This window comes from Xiphophorus hellerii, chromosome 1 (assembly GCF_003331165.1).
Source record: "Xiphophorus hellerii strain 12219 chromosome 1, Xiphophorus_hellerii-4.1, whole genome shotgun sequence".
NCBI classification, from domain to species: domain Eukaryota; kingdom Metazoa; phylum Chordata; class Actinopteri; order Cyprinodontiformes; family Poeciliidae; genus Xiphophorus; species Xiphophorus hellerii.
Window position 1 is genome coordinate 12,270,128 of NC_045672.1, and position 18,845 is coordinate 12,288,972.

General features: G+C 37.8%; 1 protein-coding gene and 1 long non-coding RNA gene across 2 annotated transcripts in view; one reads left to right on the forward strand and one right to left on the reverse strand.

Moving 5' to 3' along the window:
* LOC116725745 (TOX high mobility group box family member 2-like) overlaps positions 1-18,023 on the reverse strand; it is a 103,394-nt gene extending 85,371 nt beyond the window's left edge. Inside the window, 1 exon segment of the mRNA XM_032572093.1 lies at positions 17,336-18,023. Within this exon segment, the coding sequence (XP_032427984.1) occupies positions 17,336-17,440 (105 nt within the window). The 5' untranslated portion in view covers positions 17,441-18,023.
* The window catches only part of LOC116725753 (uncharacterized), a 34,803-nt gene continuing 31,890 nt past the window's right edge, over positions 15,933-18,845 (forward strand). Inside the window, exon 1 of the long non-coding RNA XR_004340476.1 lies at positions 15,933-16,293. This is a non-coding gene — a long non-coding RNA (uncharacterized LOC116725753). The remainder of the gene's footprint in view (positions 16,294-18,845) is intronic.

An 18,845-nucleotide genomic window follows, 5' to 3' on the forward strand; every position in this document is an offset into this window, starting at 1 on the left:
ATGAAAAAAACTGTAAAGTAAGGACATAACTCCTTATTCAGATGTTTTAAAAACAACTGGCTTACCCATTTCACTAAAATAAAATTACAAATTTGCGAACATGTTAACATTGATCCTGCTGATCTATGATCCTTTATTAGCTTTCCATGTCCTCCCAATTTGACTGAGAGAAATTTTAATCATATGTATCTCAGAGAGACAGCAAGTTGTGATGTACACAATTTGATAAACCTAAAATCCATACATCGACTAGGTTTTGGTTTCATTTATTTATGAGGAATATTCAACAGCACCACTAATTATGGCACAGCGACATTGTTAAAAACTAATATTTTTTAAGTCATGTGTTTCCCCATCACTTAAAACAAGTAAATGAAATTAAACAAGCAGATTTCTAGTCACATTTTCTGGCATCATATAATGCTACATACTTGTTTCTAAGGCTTTCTACACATTATTACCAGAGGTCTCAACAAGTCCGGATTGTGTTGTATACTAGCTTTTTGTCCTTTAATGAAAAGCAACAAAAGCCTGAATTCTAAGTATAAATATTTAAGCAGTTAAATACCACAACTGTACTTCAGCCTAACATATAATGAAGCATATGGGACTAGCACAACAACATGGATGTAATATTTCCAAGAATGCAGCCGCAGAGATCAAGGTCTTTTTATCAAGCTGCTGGAGGAAAATGAACAACAAACTTATTTTCAATGTGTCTCATCACTCTGTTTATGACAAGGACACAAAGCACATTTTTCTGTAATTGAACCAACTCTGGTTTATGTAATAACTGACCGTTCTGCCCTTCAAGCTGGAGAGGGACAAAAAGAGCGATTTGATCGCTCCATGTACTCACTGTTTGTCACGTGACACCATGTCCCATTATATTGTGATGTTGCCAAAGAAAGTGAGGAAATGAAATGCCTCGGGGAATGTGGGTGTGTGTGTGTGCGTGTGTGTGGCTTTTAGAGGTTAAAGGATTTAAAGATGTAAAAGTGATTGAGTCAGGCAAAACTTGTGTGTGGTTTTGCAAAGTTTAAAACTTTTCTCCATGTATCCAGGCTGGGGAAATTGGTATGTTCTTTGTCACCATCAGGAAAAATTTACTAGTCTTTTTAATGTTTGAGCAAACCTTTAATCTTGACAAACAAAACTAAATAAATATTCCCAAATAATAATGAAATGAGATCCAGATGTTACAAAAAAAATTTATCATTAACCTAATTTTGTAAGAGTCACCAAAAACGGTTTGGAAACCCCTAAACATTTTAACTTGGGCCCCTCAAGCCACCACAGAACGAGTAACCCCTCTTATTTCCTTCATGCATGATATTTTTTAGTGTTTTTTTAAATTATTATTTTGTATATGTAAAACTTTTTTACAGTCCGAGAGGGGGTGGCGAGTTTAATGTGTTCCCAAGCAACCGCTGAAAAACTGATTAGTAGCTGATTTGCTAATGAACAGAAATGTTTTTGCAGCTCCCTCTGCATTAATGATTAGCTTGAAACTATTAACATGACTTTGAAGTTATGAATTCCTAGTAAAAAACTGGTGCATTTATCAGTTTTCTCTGCGTGAATGAAAATTTTGATGGGGCCTCCACAGCAGATGCACAATTTGTTTATGGCTCAGTCCAAAGCCAGCCAAAATCCTACTAAAGCAGGCTAACTAAAGATGCTCAAATCAGGAGTTTAAGGGAACCATAAATTACAGTCAATCTGAACTGTAGGTATTTCACGTTAAGACTAAGTTTTTCCTGCAAGGCATTTGGAAGAGAATAAATTAGGTGCATTATATTTAAAAAATTGACTTGTGATTGTAGATGAAACCGCACACACACACATTAAGTCACTGCAGGTCATTTAAAGACCTACAACACCATCCTCATATGTTGCCATGGAAAATTTGCTCCATTTACATTGAATGGATTTGAAAAGAACAATTGCATTTAATGATACTTGAAAGAGTTAAAACTACTCAACTTCTTGTCGAAATTACTCTGAAAGAGTTACATTAATAACAGTTCTGAAAAGGACTTGGCACCGTGTTGATTTAGCTCTGGCAAATTTGCTGAGTTTGTTTATTTCGCTAAATAAAAAGTCTCAACTTTCAACTATGGGAATCAAAACACTTTTGACTAATAGAAAAAGAGGAAAAAAACAGCAATCTGCAGCCTGTTCTGTTTGTAGACAGGCTGCTTTGTGTTGGTGTTGTTTTTTTTTTTTTTCCCACAGTAAGAGGCTTTGCACTATAAAAAAAATTGATGTGTGGCGTGACCGTGTGAAAAACACTCAGTAACTGTGGTCAACTGGAAAGTTTTACCATGCAGCCCAGCCATGCATGATGTGTGAGCTGCATCTTTAGCAGAAATACAGATGACATTATTAATAAAAATTCACAATTCACAATCTGGCAGTTAACATTTACCCTTTCCCCTCTAAAAATGCTTCAATGGCAGCTTCTCAATGTCATGTGTTCATAAAACTAAAACTGGGCAGGAAGGTTTTAGAAAGTGATATGATGGACAGACAGCCGCTGTGGTACAGCACTAAAGTAAAAAGACCTAAAACTGATTTTATCAGCAGACTTTATCATCCTACACCTAGTTTACAGTAAACTATAAATAAGACATTTTCATGCCCTCTGAATAACCCAATGACTTCCCTGCTTCAAATATGACCCAGCTTTTGCAATGCAAGATATTTTCATTCAAATGTAGCCAGCGCCTGATGGTATATGACTTGTTTGAAAGCTTTCTGCAGTAATATTGGCATTACGCTATGAAATACTCAGCATGAATAAATGATCAGATGCAGGTTCTCCTCAGATAGAGTGTGAAGCTTTCGCTATAGTCGTTTAATTCAAGGCCAACTGTAACCATACTTTAGCTTGTGTTTGTTAAATGTAGCTTGCATCTTTGAAATATTACCTCAATATGCAAAGAAATAGTTCACTCACTCAAGGATTCATAGGTGTACATTAAAAGAAAAATTGTCTAATAGTTTTCATGATGTACGTAGAACGTCTTTAGCATTTAATAATTTATAAAAAAAAAAAAAGAAGTCCAGAATGAATTATTTCTATGGCAATTGTTGAATAGCATAAACCTGAGATACTATAAAAATCTGTCATTCTCTGCTGGGAGCTTAGAAAACTATTTTTACATCTTCCTCACTGTCCACACTGGCAAGACTAACTTTGTTTCTCATCCAACCTTGTTTGTCGTAGTTTTGATGTAAAACTTTTTCAACATTGCTTTACATTTATTTTGTAGCATTTTCCAAAATTATGAATCTCAGCAGACGTCTACACTACTTGAATGATATGCTCTCTTGTTTTCCACAATTGGATAACTGGGTAAAGGAAATAAGTCTCTCTATTACATCATATTCATTCCTCAAGCTAAGAGGAAATAATGATTTTGCACCTGGTCACTACTTTAAAAAAAAAACCTTTTTAAAATATTGCTTATTGCATTAGTAGACGCCTATTAAAAGTAAGTACCCATTTTTATGTAGACATTTTAGCATAAACTTAAATAAGTGACATGTTCTCTGATTATTCTCATTACGTAAAGTATAAAAGCAATCAGCCTTGTGTGACGTCATATTTAAAAGTTATGGAACTAACCAATTAAAGATTTCTAAATGCTAATTGAATTTCAAAAGCATTAACTTAAAAATGCATCAGCTATTTTTTTTTTTGCTTATGTGTTATTAAAAAAGTACTTTTTGTAATTCTATTGAAAATAAAAATACTTCAAAATGTTTTTTCCCCTCATTAAATAAATGAAAGATTAGATTTCTTAAAAAATGGGAGATTGTGCTACTACAATAAGATTAATTTATTTGAAAGTTTTTTTTATTCGTGTTGTAAATAAACTTGACAGGTTCTCTACTACATAAACGGCTCAATTAATATTTCTAACATGAAGAAAAATAATACAATTAAACTGCAAGGGCATCATCTCAGAAGTTGAACTTTTCCCATTGCGAGTGTTTGTTCTATGCATGTAGTCTGATGCTTTTGCACTAAAACTGCACACGATTGCATCATTTCCAACTTAAAATGCATAAAAGAGCTATAAACTAGTTGTCAAGAGAAAGCTCAGTTATTATTTCGGTGTGCGTCAAACACTGCTAAAGCTTCACACATTATAACAGCTGAATGCAGAGAAATGGAAACATTTCTGGGTTTTTAACAATGGAAATATTGGAAACAATAGGTGATGAAAGACAGTTGTTATTTTATTTTCCCCAAAATCTGTCACCTCGTCAGTTCAGAGTTTCCTTTATGTGTGAGCCTCTGTGCATGAGGGATGACGCCTCAATGGGCAGTCAGCATTTCGGGCTCAGAGAGGAAAACAGCAGCCCGAGCTCCTGTTTGTGTAAAAACCAAGGCTACCCAGCTCTGTATCAAGTGCCATTGTTTTGGTAATAGTAAACCTGGGGCACTTGCCAGCAGGCATTAGTCATTCATCTAACAAGTTCCACAAAGCAAACCACAAAGTACTCTACTGTTGACTTCCTCTTATTGAATTATGAGCACAAAAGCAAATTTCCAAGTATCTTGGAGCACTGGAGAAACTTACTAATGAGTAAGCTACCTGAAGTATGGCTGCCATGCCTGTTTGTCACAGGAGAAGGAGGGAAAGAGAATTAGGGGAGACGGGCGAAAGGCGGGTGGGAGGGATTAGGGCGGAGTGCAATTATTTAGCAGGCCCGCCATACGACATGATCTCTAATTACCCACAAAGCAATGTGTAACCCAAGCCGCAGATTAGACTGCATTATCAGGCTTAATAAAACATGACCATCGCTCAATTTCACTCCCTTTCGCTGCCTGACTGTGACAAACACTTGTTTCTGCTTATGGCATTTCACTAGCAGGGCTGTACCCTTTGCTGTTTAACTGAGGCAACGGAAGCACACAATTTATTACAGCGAGTAGCAACCATCAAGTTAAAGGTTTCTAAAAAGCAAATATTTTATTTCCACACTCATGAATGCAGATCTTTGAAATAAATAGTAAAAGAAAGTTTTTTATTCTTTTTGTCACTGTTTTGCTTCTAAAACAAACCTTTGAACCCCCATTATTATAGTTATTAAAATTATTATATATCTACATCTAAGATTATTCCCCATTACTTAATGCTTAGAAAGCCTTAAGAATATGTCATGCATTCAATATTTTTAGCCTTGAGTCAGTTTACATACTGACATATACACCGACCATTGCCACAAAGCTGATTTCTCTTGGCAATTAACTACAAATTATAAATAAAAAGACAATGGACAATTTGAATAAATCAAACTATCTTTTCTAAGCACTTTAAACACCCTATTTCTGTTGGATCCAGTTGGTTCTTATGAAATATGAGAGATTATGACCCCAGATCAAACCAAAATAACTCTTGAGTGACGTTCAGGTTAATTCAGATCTTTGCTATTTCATGTTTGCAATTTTAGCATGACAACAGCACCAGATTATCCACAAGTGACAGAAATTTGGTGAAAACTGACACTTTTTATGAATATATTTCCAGCACAAAACTGTAGAGTCACAATAGACTCTTTCACCACTAAGGTATAGCAACATTTAAACTAAATATGCTCACACATACATTATATATTTGTTTGGCCCATGTGGGCTGTGGCAGTTAAATGCTACTCTTGGTTTTTCACTACAGTCTACTGTGTTATTAACAATTCTATATAAAGCTCCCTGAAAGTTTCCTTTTCCTGTGTGTTAACAAATGTGCTGAACCACCCAGAGGTTGCTGAAGCTTAGTTAACACACAGACAATCTTCAATAGCCTAACATCGCTGACCATATGTCAAAATTTTAAAAACACATTGTGTTTTTTTGCCTTATTTGTTTCTTATTAGTGTCACTCGCTGGCGTAGCTCCTGAACACATCAACACCACAAAGCGGTCCGCCCTTTTCTGGAGCTCTCTCGCCTGGATTTGAACCTATAGGTCATTTGTAGACTTCTCTAAGTTTGCGTCTTTAAAGTGATTCTCTTAGTGGTCAGTCCTGAACCAAAAACAATAACACCGTGGATGGTAAGGAAGTCATGTTACTGTCACTGCTTTGTGTTGCGCCTTGCTCTCCACCCATTGTGTGTGATCATAGAGCTCATTATTAGCTCTGAGAGGAAGAATGAGCCCACAGCTTGATTACCTCGGTGACTCTGTGGGCTACCACAGTTGGCGGACAAAATTGGACGCAGACAACTATAGCCTTACACAAGCAATTATATCTGCCTGCTAAATATGTCACATACAATAAACACAATCTTGACTGACGGCAGACAGGGGAGGTAGCCAAAGAAGAGACCATGAAAGACTAAATTCAGAATCACATGGCAGTAAGTAACAATCATGCAGCTGTCCAATCACACAACACTAAATAAATACAAGTGTTCATTGCAATCTGGTTTTACCATTCAAAAGTGAGATTAATCAACACAGAGGAAGACAGCTGTCAAAACATTTGCTAGACTCAAATATCCGACTCTATACAAGAAGAAATCAGATCATTTTAGTCTGCGTGTCAGTCCGTTGAGTTAACTTTCTAAAGGACATTGGGACAGAAGATCAACATCAGGCTAATAATATTTGTAAAGGATATTCATCAAAAAACAAATGAAGGAACAAGACTTAAATGCCTGGCAAGGAACTTCTAAATCATGGCCCACAGTGTTTGCACAGGACATACCTCAGGAAGCTGAGACAACTGGGAATGTTTGTCCAGCTTTCTGCCTTCACCATGCTTCCACATGCACAATTCATACACGTATTAGGATGCAGCATAGTTTGTTTTCACAGTGTGTTTGTGCATTTATGCATTCAAATTTGCAGTGAAGAAAAATATTTTTTACCTACGATTGAAGATTATGATATAAGCTAAAGAACACAAATTAATATCTGAAAGAGATTTTTGTTCAGAAGATGAAATTGGTAACTAAGATTTTAACTTTGAGTGCTTTCCTTCCTCAGGGCTGGACCCCTTAAGGTCACTAAAGGAAAAATATACACTCTGATATATTTTTATTTGGGTAAGATGTCTGGGCTTTAACCCATCTCTACCATGTTGACCTCTGGTCCCCCAGCAAACCACATAACCTCAAACTGGTTCATCCAGATGCAGAACATACATGGACGTGTGTTTTATTTACTCAGGAATTTTCAAAGAGTCAGCCATGTCCATATACCAAAGCTTCCTGCACTCTTAAGAGTGAAGCCCAGAATTAAGAGAGGATTGCAAAACCATTCAATCCATTCAATTCAATGCAATTTGACACAAATCAGATGGTTAAACTGTACCATCTCCAAGGATGTGCAGAATAAAATATAGGCCTTCAATTGTATATTCCCAAGTCAGCAGGAGATAGAAAAGACCTGGCAGATCTTCAAGGAAATTGGTTCAGAAATATTCTTTATGGCAGCATTAACATGTAAAAAAAATTATTCTGCAAGAAAACCAGTGTCATGGTCAGGAGTCAAGCTAGTCACCAAAGAGTGTGGATGTCCAACTCTGGTCCTCAAGAACCACTGTCCTGACATGATGTGATGTAATTAAGTCATCCGATTCATGAGTGTTGGATAAGCATGGGCCGGTTACAGGTTTCAAATTCCCTGTCATATGGTTTCTTGTTTTTTTTTGTTTGTTTGTTTGTTTTGGGGTTTTTTTTGTCACGTCAGAGATAAAGTGCTGATCAAATCAGCTGTGGTATCATGACCCCTCATTAGTAGCTCTGAGAGTTCAGGCAAGTTCCCAAGCTTAACTCCCGCCTTGGAGTTGTTGTATATGTGACTAATTCTAAGCGAAAATACCGAGAGGCTTAGTAGCTTCACTTAAGCAGTTGTTTAGCTGAATGTGCATTTTAAATACAGGGGTTCACACTTGTGACTTCTGTTGTTTCTGCGTGCATAAAATTTATATTTAAAATCTGTCTCACATCAAACACTGTCTTGGAGTCTAAAAAAACACTTCCAACATGATTCGTCAATAAAATGACGACTAACCTGATTTGTCTTAGCTACTAAAGCAGTGGAAATACAACTTTCCTATTGGATGTAATCTTTATCAGTATAGCTTGTGCTATGTGCCAAAAATCATGTAATCAAGTATGAACACGCACACTTAGAGCGGGATGAAATTTCACCATCACACCTGTGATCTAAAAGCAGCTTCCTGAGACCATTAAAGTTGACTATGACTGTAGAGATCATGCTGAGGTCATGGAGAGGTTATGGTTAAATTCACATGTCTGTCCTAATTGTTGTTTTAGAACAGCAGTGGCTGTGGAGGCAACAGGTTATGTCAATGGGTGAAGATCAGCCCATGCTAAAGAAAATGCAAAATAACACCTTTTAGAGCTTTAATCATAATACAGTGAAACCCTGATATTTTTACCTAAAGTTATCATACCGTCATAATTTCAAACAGGCCCAGGCCTCCTATAGGAGAAGGACATTTCCCTTGAAGACAGGAAAATGTATCAGGTATTCAACTTAGGAATAATGCATCAACTACAAACTACGACAGACTCAGATCATGCTAACGTGGTGCTTAGCTAGCAGTATATCGATAGACTGAATGTTAGAATACCACATTATCTCTCGTCAAAGTGAAGTGCCACATGCAAAGTGTCGTCAGCATGGGACTTATAGTGAACACAGGGTAAGCTCATATTTTGACTTCTTGATATAACAGTTTTGAGCTTCATGCCATGTGTATATTTCTGAGACTCTTAATTTGAAGTAAGACAGGAAATAGTTTTTGGGCTGCCTGACGGAGTCGTCCAACATTGACTCGGATATAAAAGTTTTAAGAAAGCCTGGACTACTTTTTAACATTGTCATTAGTAGAAAAACCTGCTGAGACAGAGTGACAGAAACTATACTTATACAATTTGAAAGCAATAATGCAATAATGCAAAAGGCTAAACATTAAGCGATAAGGATGTTAAGGATGACAAGAGCTTTAAAGCTCTTCTCAACTCTAATTTGTAATGGATTTAAATACTGTGGTTCAAAATCTAAAATAATGTGACCCTTCAAGATTGAATTGGGTAAGTTTGCACTGAAATATTTTTAACAACAAAGTTTGGCAATCATGAAATCCTTGTTTATACACAAAGCACAAATAGTGGGCATTGCAAAAACACTAATGTTTAAAAGAAACTAAGAATCTTACTGTAACAATAAAAAGTTTTCAAAACCACAGACAAGGATCCATGTCTGTAAAGAAACTTTTGAATGAATCTTTACTCTAATTAGAGTAGTTTCAGTTTAACTTTTTATTTTGCTTTATCACTTAAATAGCTGTACACTTAACCTTTTTTTTGTTGTCACTTTATTAAAAGAAAACTAAAAGAAATCCAGGTAAAACTCCATTTAGATCTTTCAGAGAAACCTTCAACATGTTTAGAAATATAGAAGGAAAAATATGAAATAAAGATATTTTCAAAACATGTCAAAATCACTTCTCTCTAACTTCTACCAGAAGCATATTTATTGGTCAGCTTTGTCATTTTAGTCTAAAACAACGAGAAACCAAACACTGAAGAAAACCTGTCAGCGTTTTCATCCTTTTAACATAACATAATCAACATTGAACTAATCCTGGGGTCTACTCTGCAGCAGGTGCTGGCTCTGTTTCGTTCTCCGTCTTCTTCTGCTGTAAGAATGAGACTATCACCGCACTGCCCCATGGGAAGGCTTGGGCTGACTAATGTAGGCACACTCCATTGGTGCGGCGGGTCTTAATTATGATAACAGACGCTGAGGGGGATGCACTGGTGCCCGCAATGAGAAAGTAGCTTGGTACCGGCATGACCAATAATCACCACATGGACCAACACCAACCCTCCCCCCATCATTAACACACACACACATTTACACGCCTATTCAAAATGTAATTTTCATTGCACACATCAAACACAGCATTTAAAGGTCAAACAAAGAGATGCTAGGCATTTGAATGGTGAAGAAGTGATTAATAATGCTGCTTGTGGTCCAGGTGTCCTATCTATATTCATGTTTTGCTTTTATTTTCCTGTCCTGTTTATATGATCACAACCCGTCTTGGAAAATGTCCGACGCATGTCCATAGACGAAAACCAGCAGTTGATAAAAATGGCTTCTCAAACAGAGTGAAATACGCGAGGATATTAATAAATAAAACGCAAAAAGTAAGGGAAATGTCTGGACCTCATACAGGCTTACTGAGTCAGCCTCTCTAAGAGCCTGTTGCAGTTTTATTGAAATGATTTCAAATGCTTGGAATCCCCATTAAAATCTCCCCTGTGTGCCGGTGCAAGGAGAATACGATTTAGTGGGTGGTTTTGCTCTGCCCCTGCTCGCAGTCTGTCACCGGCCTTTACTGTGGTATGCATGGCCTTCCTCTGCACAGGGCTATGAAAGCAATTGTGATTGTGACTCCATAGTCAGCAAAACGCTTGAATGCTCCAGAGTTAGCATGCCCAGTCACACATGCACATACGCGCGCACACACCCCGACGCGCCACAAACACACACATCCAGAGCGTCCCATACAGGGGGGGGCGCTGATTACTTCAACCCATTTGACTCTCTCTTATCCCTTCATTCTCCCCCTCTGCCCTTCTGTCACATACCACAGAGTTTGTCATTAGCTAATAGTGAAAACACGACTCACCGTGAATGTACACCACAGCCAGCATTACAGGGATTGCTGATTTTTGACAGCCACATTCAAGCTCTCAGGGTATTAAAAATAACTCCCCCGCGTCACTAAATCAAACAATAAATAATGTTTTGTCTGTGTTTATTCAAAAAAGGTTGCTTCACTTAAAGGGTGATCACTTAATGGAAAGTGGTTGGACAAAGCAACAAAAGGTAATTCAGCCCTTTGCATGTCTGCGCTGTCATAAAAAATAAAACTGTGATAAGGCATGCAAATGGAGCACGTCATTCCCCAGCTTGTCTGAGGCAAAGAAGACCACCAACTAACAAAGACAGCCCTTCAGTTATGTTTTTTGTTTTTTTTCCTTGCAGATATCGGTTGTTGGGATGATATATGAGCTGGGTGGGGCGTAAGTGTATAAACACAGGCCCTACTCTGTCTGCACTCTATCCTTTTGCTGTACTGTAGACAAGCACCTCACCCCAGCTGCACCAGTCAGCACTGTTTGATTAAGGTATTCAAATAAAGGAGCAGGCACCATGTTCCTGCCTCTGAGAGCAAACCAGAGTTGTTCTGTGAAGTAGCCACAGTAGAATTACAGTTTGACATGTTATGAGACAATACGCATGTGTTTACTTCAAATGCTTCCCATCATACTCAAGCTGCTGGTGTGTTAGGAGTGTAATGAGATCACACCGCAAAAGATCTAAGATACTAAAATGGCACAATATTTTTGTCATGGTCAGGTTTGTCTTACAAAGGGATATCCAGTTTTAGTCCAAGCCGACCGCAGGCCCCTGATGTAAAGGCAAGTGCTTCACTGTAAAGTATAAAATCACACATTACAAAAAAAAATAAAAAATCACTGTAAGGATACACAGAGAATTCAGGTAAAAGGAAAAAACTGAACAGATTCTCTTCAGTTTGCGCAATTTTGCTAATCTAGCCAAATCCCAACATCAAAAGTATTTGCGGGGCCACACCAAAAGGAAAAGAAAAATCATATTTAGAGCTCAAGACAAATCTATTTCTATTTGAAGATGCTCAGCAATAAGCCTAAGATGAAATATTTTATTGGGACAAACAAAGAAGGTGATTTCCATAGAAAAAGGATCTGTCAGTCTTTGTACACCCACAATATAAAAGGTCAGTCACTGGTCAAAAGAAAGGCATTCAGTATACAGTTATAGGGGAAACCTGATTGTTTTCTATTCTTGGTCTAGAAAAGCTTTTTTTCCCTACTCTCTAAAACCAGGATGGGATATATAACTCGTTCCAACACTAACTGCATTTAGTCAAGTTAATTAAATATCCGCCCCGAAGCCTGATCACGTGTTAAAGTCATTGGATGTTTGTGGTCTTATGTTGACAATAAAATCAAAGACAAAAACGTGGTAAACAAATCACTAATGCTTTCTGTTATACAAAACACCATTATTGTGCCGATTGGAATTTATCCATTAAAATGTAACATTTAAACATTTTACTAAGTGTCCATCTGTGTCACCCAGCTGTGTTGGAGTCTCATAAAGCTTTAACAAATGCAAACAATTATTTAAAATTTTTAACACTATGATAAAAAGGCTTGTCTGACTGCTTCATGTTTGCATTATTTTGGCTAAAGGGACCCTCAGACATGGTGCCTTTAGTCCAACAAGTTAACAATCACAACCATCTTGAAAATCAAAGCACAGACAAGTTAATTTCTTTAGCAGTTAGCCTTCTAGCAGATACCAGGATTGGCATCTTCATTGTTGCATTTGATGGCCAATAAACGTGACAATTGTACAACTGTTGATGTCAACTTTATTTGACACAGTAATTCTAATTAAATGTTAATCCAACATTTCTCCATAGTAGTTGTCAAAAGCACAAATCAGTGATTACTAGTGCCTAAAGGTTAATTTATGAAGAAGAAGATGGAGGAGGAAAATGAAACTGATATCCACAATCTCTCTGCTTTGGCAGATCATCAATATTTTAAGCAGCAATTCTATATTCTAAACCTTAATATTACAATATTATCTTCCCCTAAATGCATCTGTGTTTGAGGCCCTTACTTTGAAATAAGAGGAAAGTAGTTCTTGAGTTGTTCTCCGGTTAAATGATGGATAATAAAGACAGAAAATCAATCACACTGGCTGTTAACACTCAGCTCCATAACAAATAAAGAAATTACTTTTTAGTAAAGTGTCTTGAGATGACATGTGACGCATAAAATGAATAAACTGAACTGAAACTGAATTAAAGGTGGCATCTTAAAACAAACAATGCAAACTGAGCCACAGTTGTGACTTTTTAATAATTTTTTTTGTAGTTTTTTACACATTCAGAAGCTCCTTCTTTGCTACTCCACTGAGTGAGGAAGATAATAGGCACAAGGGGAAGAGCGCAGCAGGTTATATGTGAGTTGCTTATTTGATATGCAAATAATCATATGCCATCTTAGTTGTTCACACTGCCGGACAGACGGACATGCTATGTTTTGACTGACGACTCAAAAAGACAAAATGACGAGCTGGAGCGCCAGGAAATGCTGCACTATGAATCTACACACGTTCTAATGAAGAAACTAGTTACCTTATCGTTTTTAGCAATGACTATTATGCCGGATTAAATTAGCAGCCCTGGGCTGTCTGTTTAATAACTAAATATTAAAATGAACCAATTCTTTGAAAGAACTCAGTTCAAAAACCCTACATTTAAAGAAGTCGAAACTAAACCTGAAAATGTTGCACAGAACAGGAGTTATTTTAAGAATATTCTGAGGTTTGATGAATCTTCACTCTACTTATAAAAATACAATAGGGACAACAAAAAATGGAAATCTATGCTCAAGTCCAACCTAAACCGAATCATTCAAAATGGATTGAGATGCCCTAAAACACCAGTTGTAATCTGCAAAAAACAAGTATTCTTACCTTTTGAAATAGTGTTAATAAAATATAATTTTGTTCTCATAAACCCACTAATGTGTCTGATCTTGTCTCGTGAGCTAGACGTTTTGCCACACACCGAGAATGTAAATGTACCTGAAAGTGTTCAAATTTGGTACTGCAGGTTTTGCATCAGTCTCAGAGCAAAACGCTCTCGTGACGGTATAATTTTCTATAGTTTCTTCTCAGATTTGGCAGAAGACAACAGCAACACAACCTTTCAGCTTCACAGCAAAATGCAGAGTTTTGAAACTACTGAAGTAGACATCTTCAGGGTTATTTATAGATCTCCAGGCATCATTTCAATCCGCACTTCATGTACTTTCACTGCTCGTGTCAAGCATCTCTTTTTTGGGGGGACATTCTTACCTTTTTCAAATGCTTGGCAGAGAAGAATCTTTTAGCAAAGTGTGAACAAGTAAAATGATTTATCTCTATAAACATCTGACATCAAATACAGGACAAAGTTCACATTTCCTTCCTGTGAGGTGTTTTTGTGTGTGTGTGTGTTGATCATGGACAAGGCAGAGAAGCTAAAGGAAATGATTTATGCAGCTGCAGATAATCAGAGTAAATATTGGTACACTGTGATAGTTGCTAATTTAAACTGGACAGCTAGAACAGGTAGAATCAAAAAGTCTAAACGGGCAGACAAAAAGTTGAAGGCACGACAACAGCATGTGCTGCATGGACGTCGCAAAAACTTGTTACGCAATCTAAAGCCCACAGAATCAAGAATGACTCAGGACATAACACTGTGGAACAGGGAAATTGTTTTTACCCACTTCCAGCTAGTTTATGTTGTTTTTGTGTTCCTTCTTAATAAAACACTTTCTATTTAAATCCCATGTCCTCGACCTGCGGTACATCTGCCACTGGTGGTCACCTTTCAGCCGTGCTCAGAATACAGGATACAATTTTAATGGGGATGATGACTGAGCTGCTGAATAGAGAAATCACAGCTATTTACTTTTTTGAAATATTAAACTGCTGAATATTTAAAAGTGGAACCTTTAAATACAACACAATAATACTCAAATGATCAAAAAGCCACAGGCACTTTTAACAACACCAGCGTCTGTATCTATCCCTGTTCAAGAGAAACATCCCCACAGCATGATGCTGCCATCAGTATGTTTCACTGGAGGATCGGTAAGTTCAGAGTTTTATGTAGTTTTAATTATTTGCTGGCACTAAGTGACACATAGAGAGACTCTATTGCCTAATTGCAAGACTTATGAAGACTGTTGGTTGCATTTTATTTAGGGGTATCATAGTAGAGTGGGCTGAACTTAAATGAGTTTCGCACAATTCAGATTTTTATTTACGTTTTAAAATAAAACAATGCTTTATTGTCCAATTATGCCCTACTTTCTAATTGTGTATCATGTACAACACAACACACTGCATTAAAGTTTGTGGATGTAACGCAAGAATGGTAGAAATGTTTGTTTATAATTTCCTTTGCCCTCATATAAAAACAGACACCCTAAAGTGAAAACATTGCTACTTTTACTTATCTGCCAATATGGCTGCAGTTGGGAACCTTAGATTTTACTCCAAAGATTTAAACCATTTTGTACTCTTTATAATAAGGCTGTACCTGCAGGACAACAAGCTAACGATTTTACCGACAAATTTAGATGCAACTGGAAAGAAAAAATATCCACATGATTCTGAAAAGTCAAGCATTAAAGAAACACATCCATGTAGTGATTAGCCTCTGGCCTTACTGCAGCTTCAAAAGGGGGATCTGGGCAGAATTTATTAACTTGCAAACCAAGGCTGTCAGGAGATAATTCACAGGAGGCACGTCTGATTCGTTCGTTACAGTATGTCTGTTTTACGCCACAGTCGGTTTGACGAGTTTTCTCAGAGAGGAACTTGACCTTGTGCATTGTGTTAACAGGACACCAAACGATTCCCTGCCGGTCTCATTTGCATCGCTGGTGAGGGGTAGTTAGTGTTACACATGTGACGATAGAAACTTTCTGCTCCTTTTGTAAAGAGAACCCAGAGTAAAGACAGTAGAGCAGTTTTAATTATTTAAATGAACACTTGTAATTTCTAAGGAAAGCCACACTTCATTGCCAGCACCAGTGGTTAGAGTCACTTTCTCTCTCTCTCTCTCTCTCGTTCTCACAGAAGTGCTTTATATCATTTAATATCTCGTGGCTTTGTTTCCAGGATTCATGCACTCTGCATAGATAGCAGCGTATTCTCTGGATTATCCGCATGGAGGATGATCCTAATTCATTTGACCTACAAAAAAAGATAGCCTGAGCTCAGGGGCGGGGGAAGACAGTTAAAAAAAATAAAAAATCCCACTAATGTGTCGCAGGTGAAAACTTCCCTTATCGATAAAAGTTTTACAAGGTACTCATTTCACAGGCATTCAAATCAAAACTGTCAAGTTCACTGTTGCACAACTTTTCATGACCCGAAACCTGGAGACTTTGACTACAGGATTGTTCCATTCAGTTATAAAGATTTTCCAGTGCCCACACAGCGAAAGGCAAACATCCCCGACTGACTTTTGCATCATTCCCTCCTTCTTAAACTCAAAAGCTATCTTTAATCTGTAGAAGAGAGAACTCTGAACCATTCTTTAATCTCGTACCAACTTCAGACAGCAGGTCAGCATCTGTAGGGGCCGAGGATTTATCCTTCCAGTCGTGGTAAGTGACAACAACGATTCCTAATTCAAGCAGACAGCAAGGAAGCGAATTCAAGAGCTGACAATTGCTGTTCACGTTAACATTTGGAGTTTGTGTGCTTCTTTGTGTTGCCTTGCACCTGGTACTGTGTTGTCAACAGTATATCATTGTCATCCCAATAGCAATACTGTTAAGTATTGTGAAGCGGAAGAAAAATTATACATGGTTTTCAATTATTTTAACACATAAAATCGCTTTAAAAATGTCGACCCCAGCTCAAAACACGGTGGTGGCACCGTTATACTGTGGGGACGCTTTTGCTCGTTAAAATCCAGCCATTCTATTTGCAGCTTGACAAGACAGTTTTGTTGTTGTTGGGGTTTTTTTCACACAGAACTTAATTAATTACTTTATCCATCTTAACGAATCAAGCTGTAAAGGCCACCAGCGCTGCATCGGCGGATCTGGGCAGGTCAAGAAAACCAACCCCGCAGGTTGTCAAAACTGAGCGAAAGAAAACAACCAGACAGCGCTTGGCTCGCAGGAAAGTAATTAACTGTGTATTAAAGGCACACATCCATTTAATCGCCTAACTCCATGTGGAAAGCATCCAAGAAATTACAGAAAGGAGTGCGTAATGCTGAACCGGACAGCAGTGAGCGGGGCTTTATGGAATGCATGTATTTCTCTCTGTTCTGCCTGTGGTTGGAGAGATGTCATGCCAGCTTTATGCAAAACACAACTGCGCAACGTCCACAGGGACATAATTATCATGAAAGGTATGTAGAGGAGAAGAAAAGTTGAACAGCAGACTGTCAAAAATATATTTTTTTAATCAATTAAGTGTTATTTAACAAAAAAATACTACTTAGTTAAGTCTCAGTCAAAGCTTATCTAGTACACTTTTACTTGCACACACCTGACGGATTTTTATTTTTGTTTGCCTTTTGGCAAAAGCGCGTACAAAAGCATCCGTTTACAGTGCGCGACTGCTGCGGGATGTATTATGTCTCTCCTAAACAGACAAGTGATACAGGATTGCAGAGAACGGTCGTTTATTTACCTTGTTCGAGTGGTAATAGTCCAGCGAGCTCAGGCAACTTGGATCAGTCGGCAGGGAGCATGAACCCACATTTGCCGGGGGCGCAGGATAAAATCTCACGTCCATCTCAGGCTGAGCGAGACTGAAGGCATGAAATCACTTTCGGCGTGTTTCACTCACTGTTGTCTTGTCAAACACACCGCCAGAAGCACAAGAAAGTAGGAGTAATTATACACACTGAAAATAATAAAATTAAAAAATAAAAATAAAAAAAACCCCAAACAAGTGCAGGAGTTTTATTCGGTGCACTCTTCTCTTCTCTTCTCTTCGCATTCGTACTTCGGCACCAACTCCGCTGATGCGCAGTCCTCCTTCAGAGCCCGGCACCAGGATGCGAAACAGACTCACTCACTCGCTCTAAACGGAGAGTGCAAATGCATTGGTGGTACGCACGTGTTGGCCAAACAATGCAAACCTCCAACTTAGATCCTGTTCTGTGGGTTCTTTTTTTCACGGTCTTTTTTTTTTTTTTGGTTTGTTTTTAAAAAGAAAACAATTAAAACAGCCCCCACGGACGCGTGCTTTCTCCACTGCTCTCAGGACTCCATACGGGCTTTGTTATGGAGCTGCATATTCTTGCATTGGTTCCAGTACAGAAGTGGTTGGACTTCCCTCTGCCATGCGACCTCTGCCGATAATAAACGGGAAAGAGGAACGGAGGGAGCAAAGAGGGGGGGAGGGGAGATTGGTGGCTGCCTTGGCAACCGCTCTCCTTTCTGCAACTGCGCGCCTCTGATTAGCTGGAAATGTAATAGTGTGCACGGCTGTGCATTATAAAGCGCACTCTGCTTCCATCAGGGCTTCATAAAGGCTTCCATTTGGGTTATTGTGCCAAGGCGGATGGGAGGAGGCTGCACAAAGTCTCTCTTTTTAGTCCGACCGTGTTTTAATGTTTTTTTTGTTGTTGTTGTTTTCCTTTCCTTATTCGGCTTTGCTGTGTAGACCAACAACTTTTAATCAATAAATCAATCAGTAGGTCCTGTAATGCTTTAATGTTCATGAATGGCAAAATGACACAACTATTCTAACTTTTACATTGCTAATCTTATTATAAATGTTGTATGTGGCTGAGCCAGTTAGTGACATGCAAACATTTGGATTAGAGATCAAATTTTTGTTAACTAATTAGGTCCAAACGCAACAGGAGTTCGCTCTTACAGTTTTCAAGAGTTGAATAAACAAAAGGCTGATCTTTTTATTTTATTTTATTTTTATTTTTTAGTTAAGTAAGCAATATGTTAGCAGTGGTTTGCTTTGAAGTGTGGGTAACAGATTTACTCTTAAAATGGCAGTAATGGGAAATTCCTTTTTGGAATATACTGGAAAATGATGGAGTTCACTGATTAATTTTCAACTTTCTTGAGCAAAATGTATGGATCACGTTGAAACAGTAATAGTTAAATATTGATGAGTGAACTCAGGTGATGATTATAGGATCATTTTGGGCTTGCACATTGTACTTTATTAAATG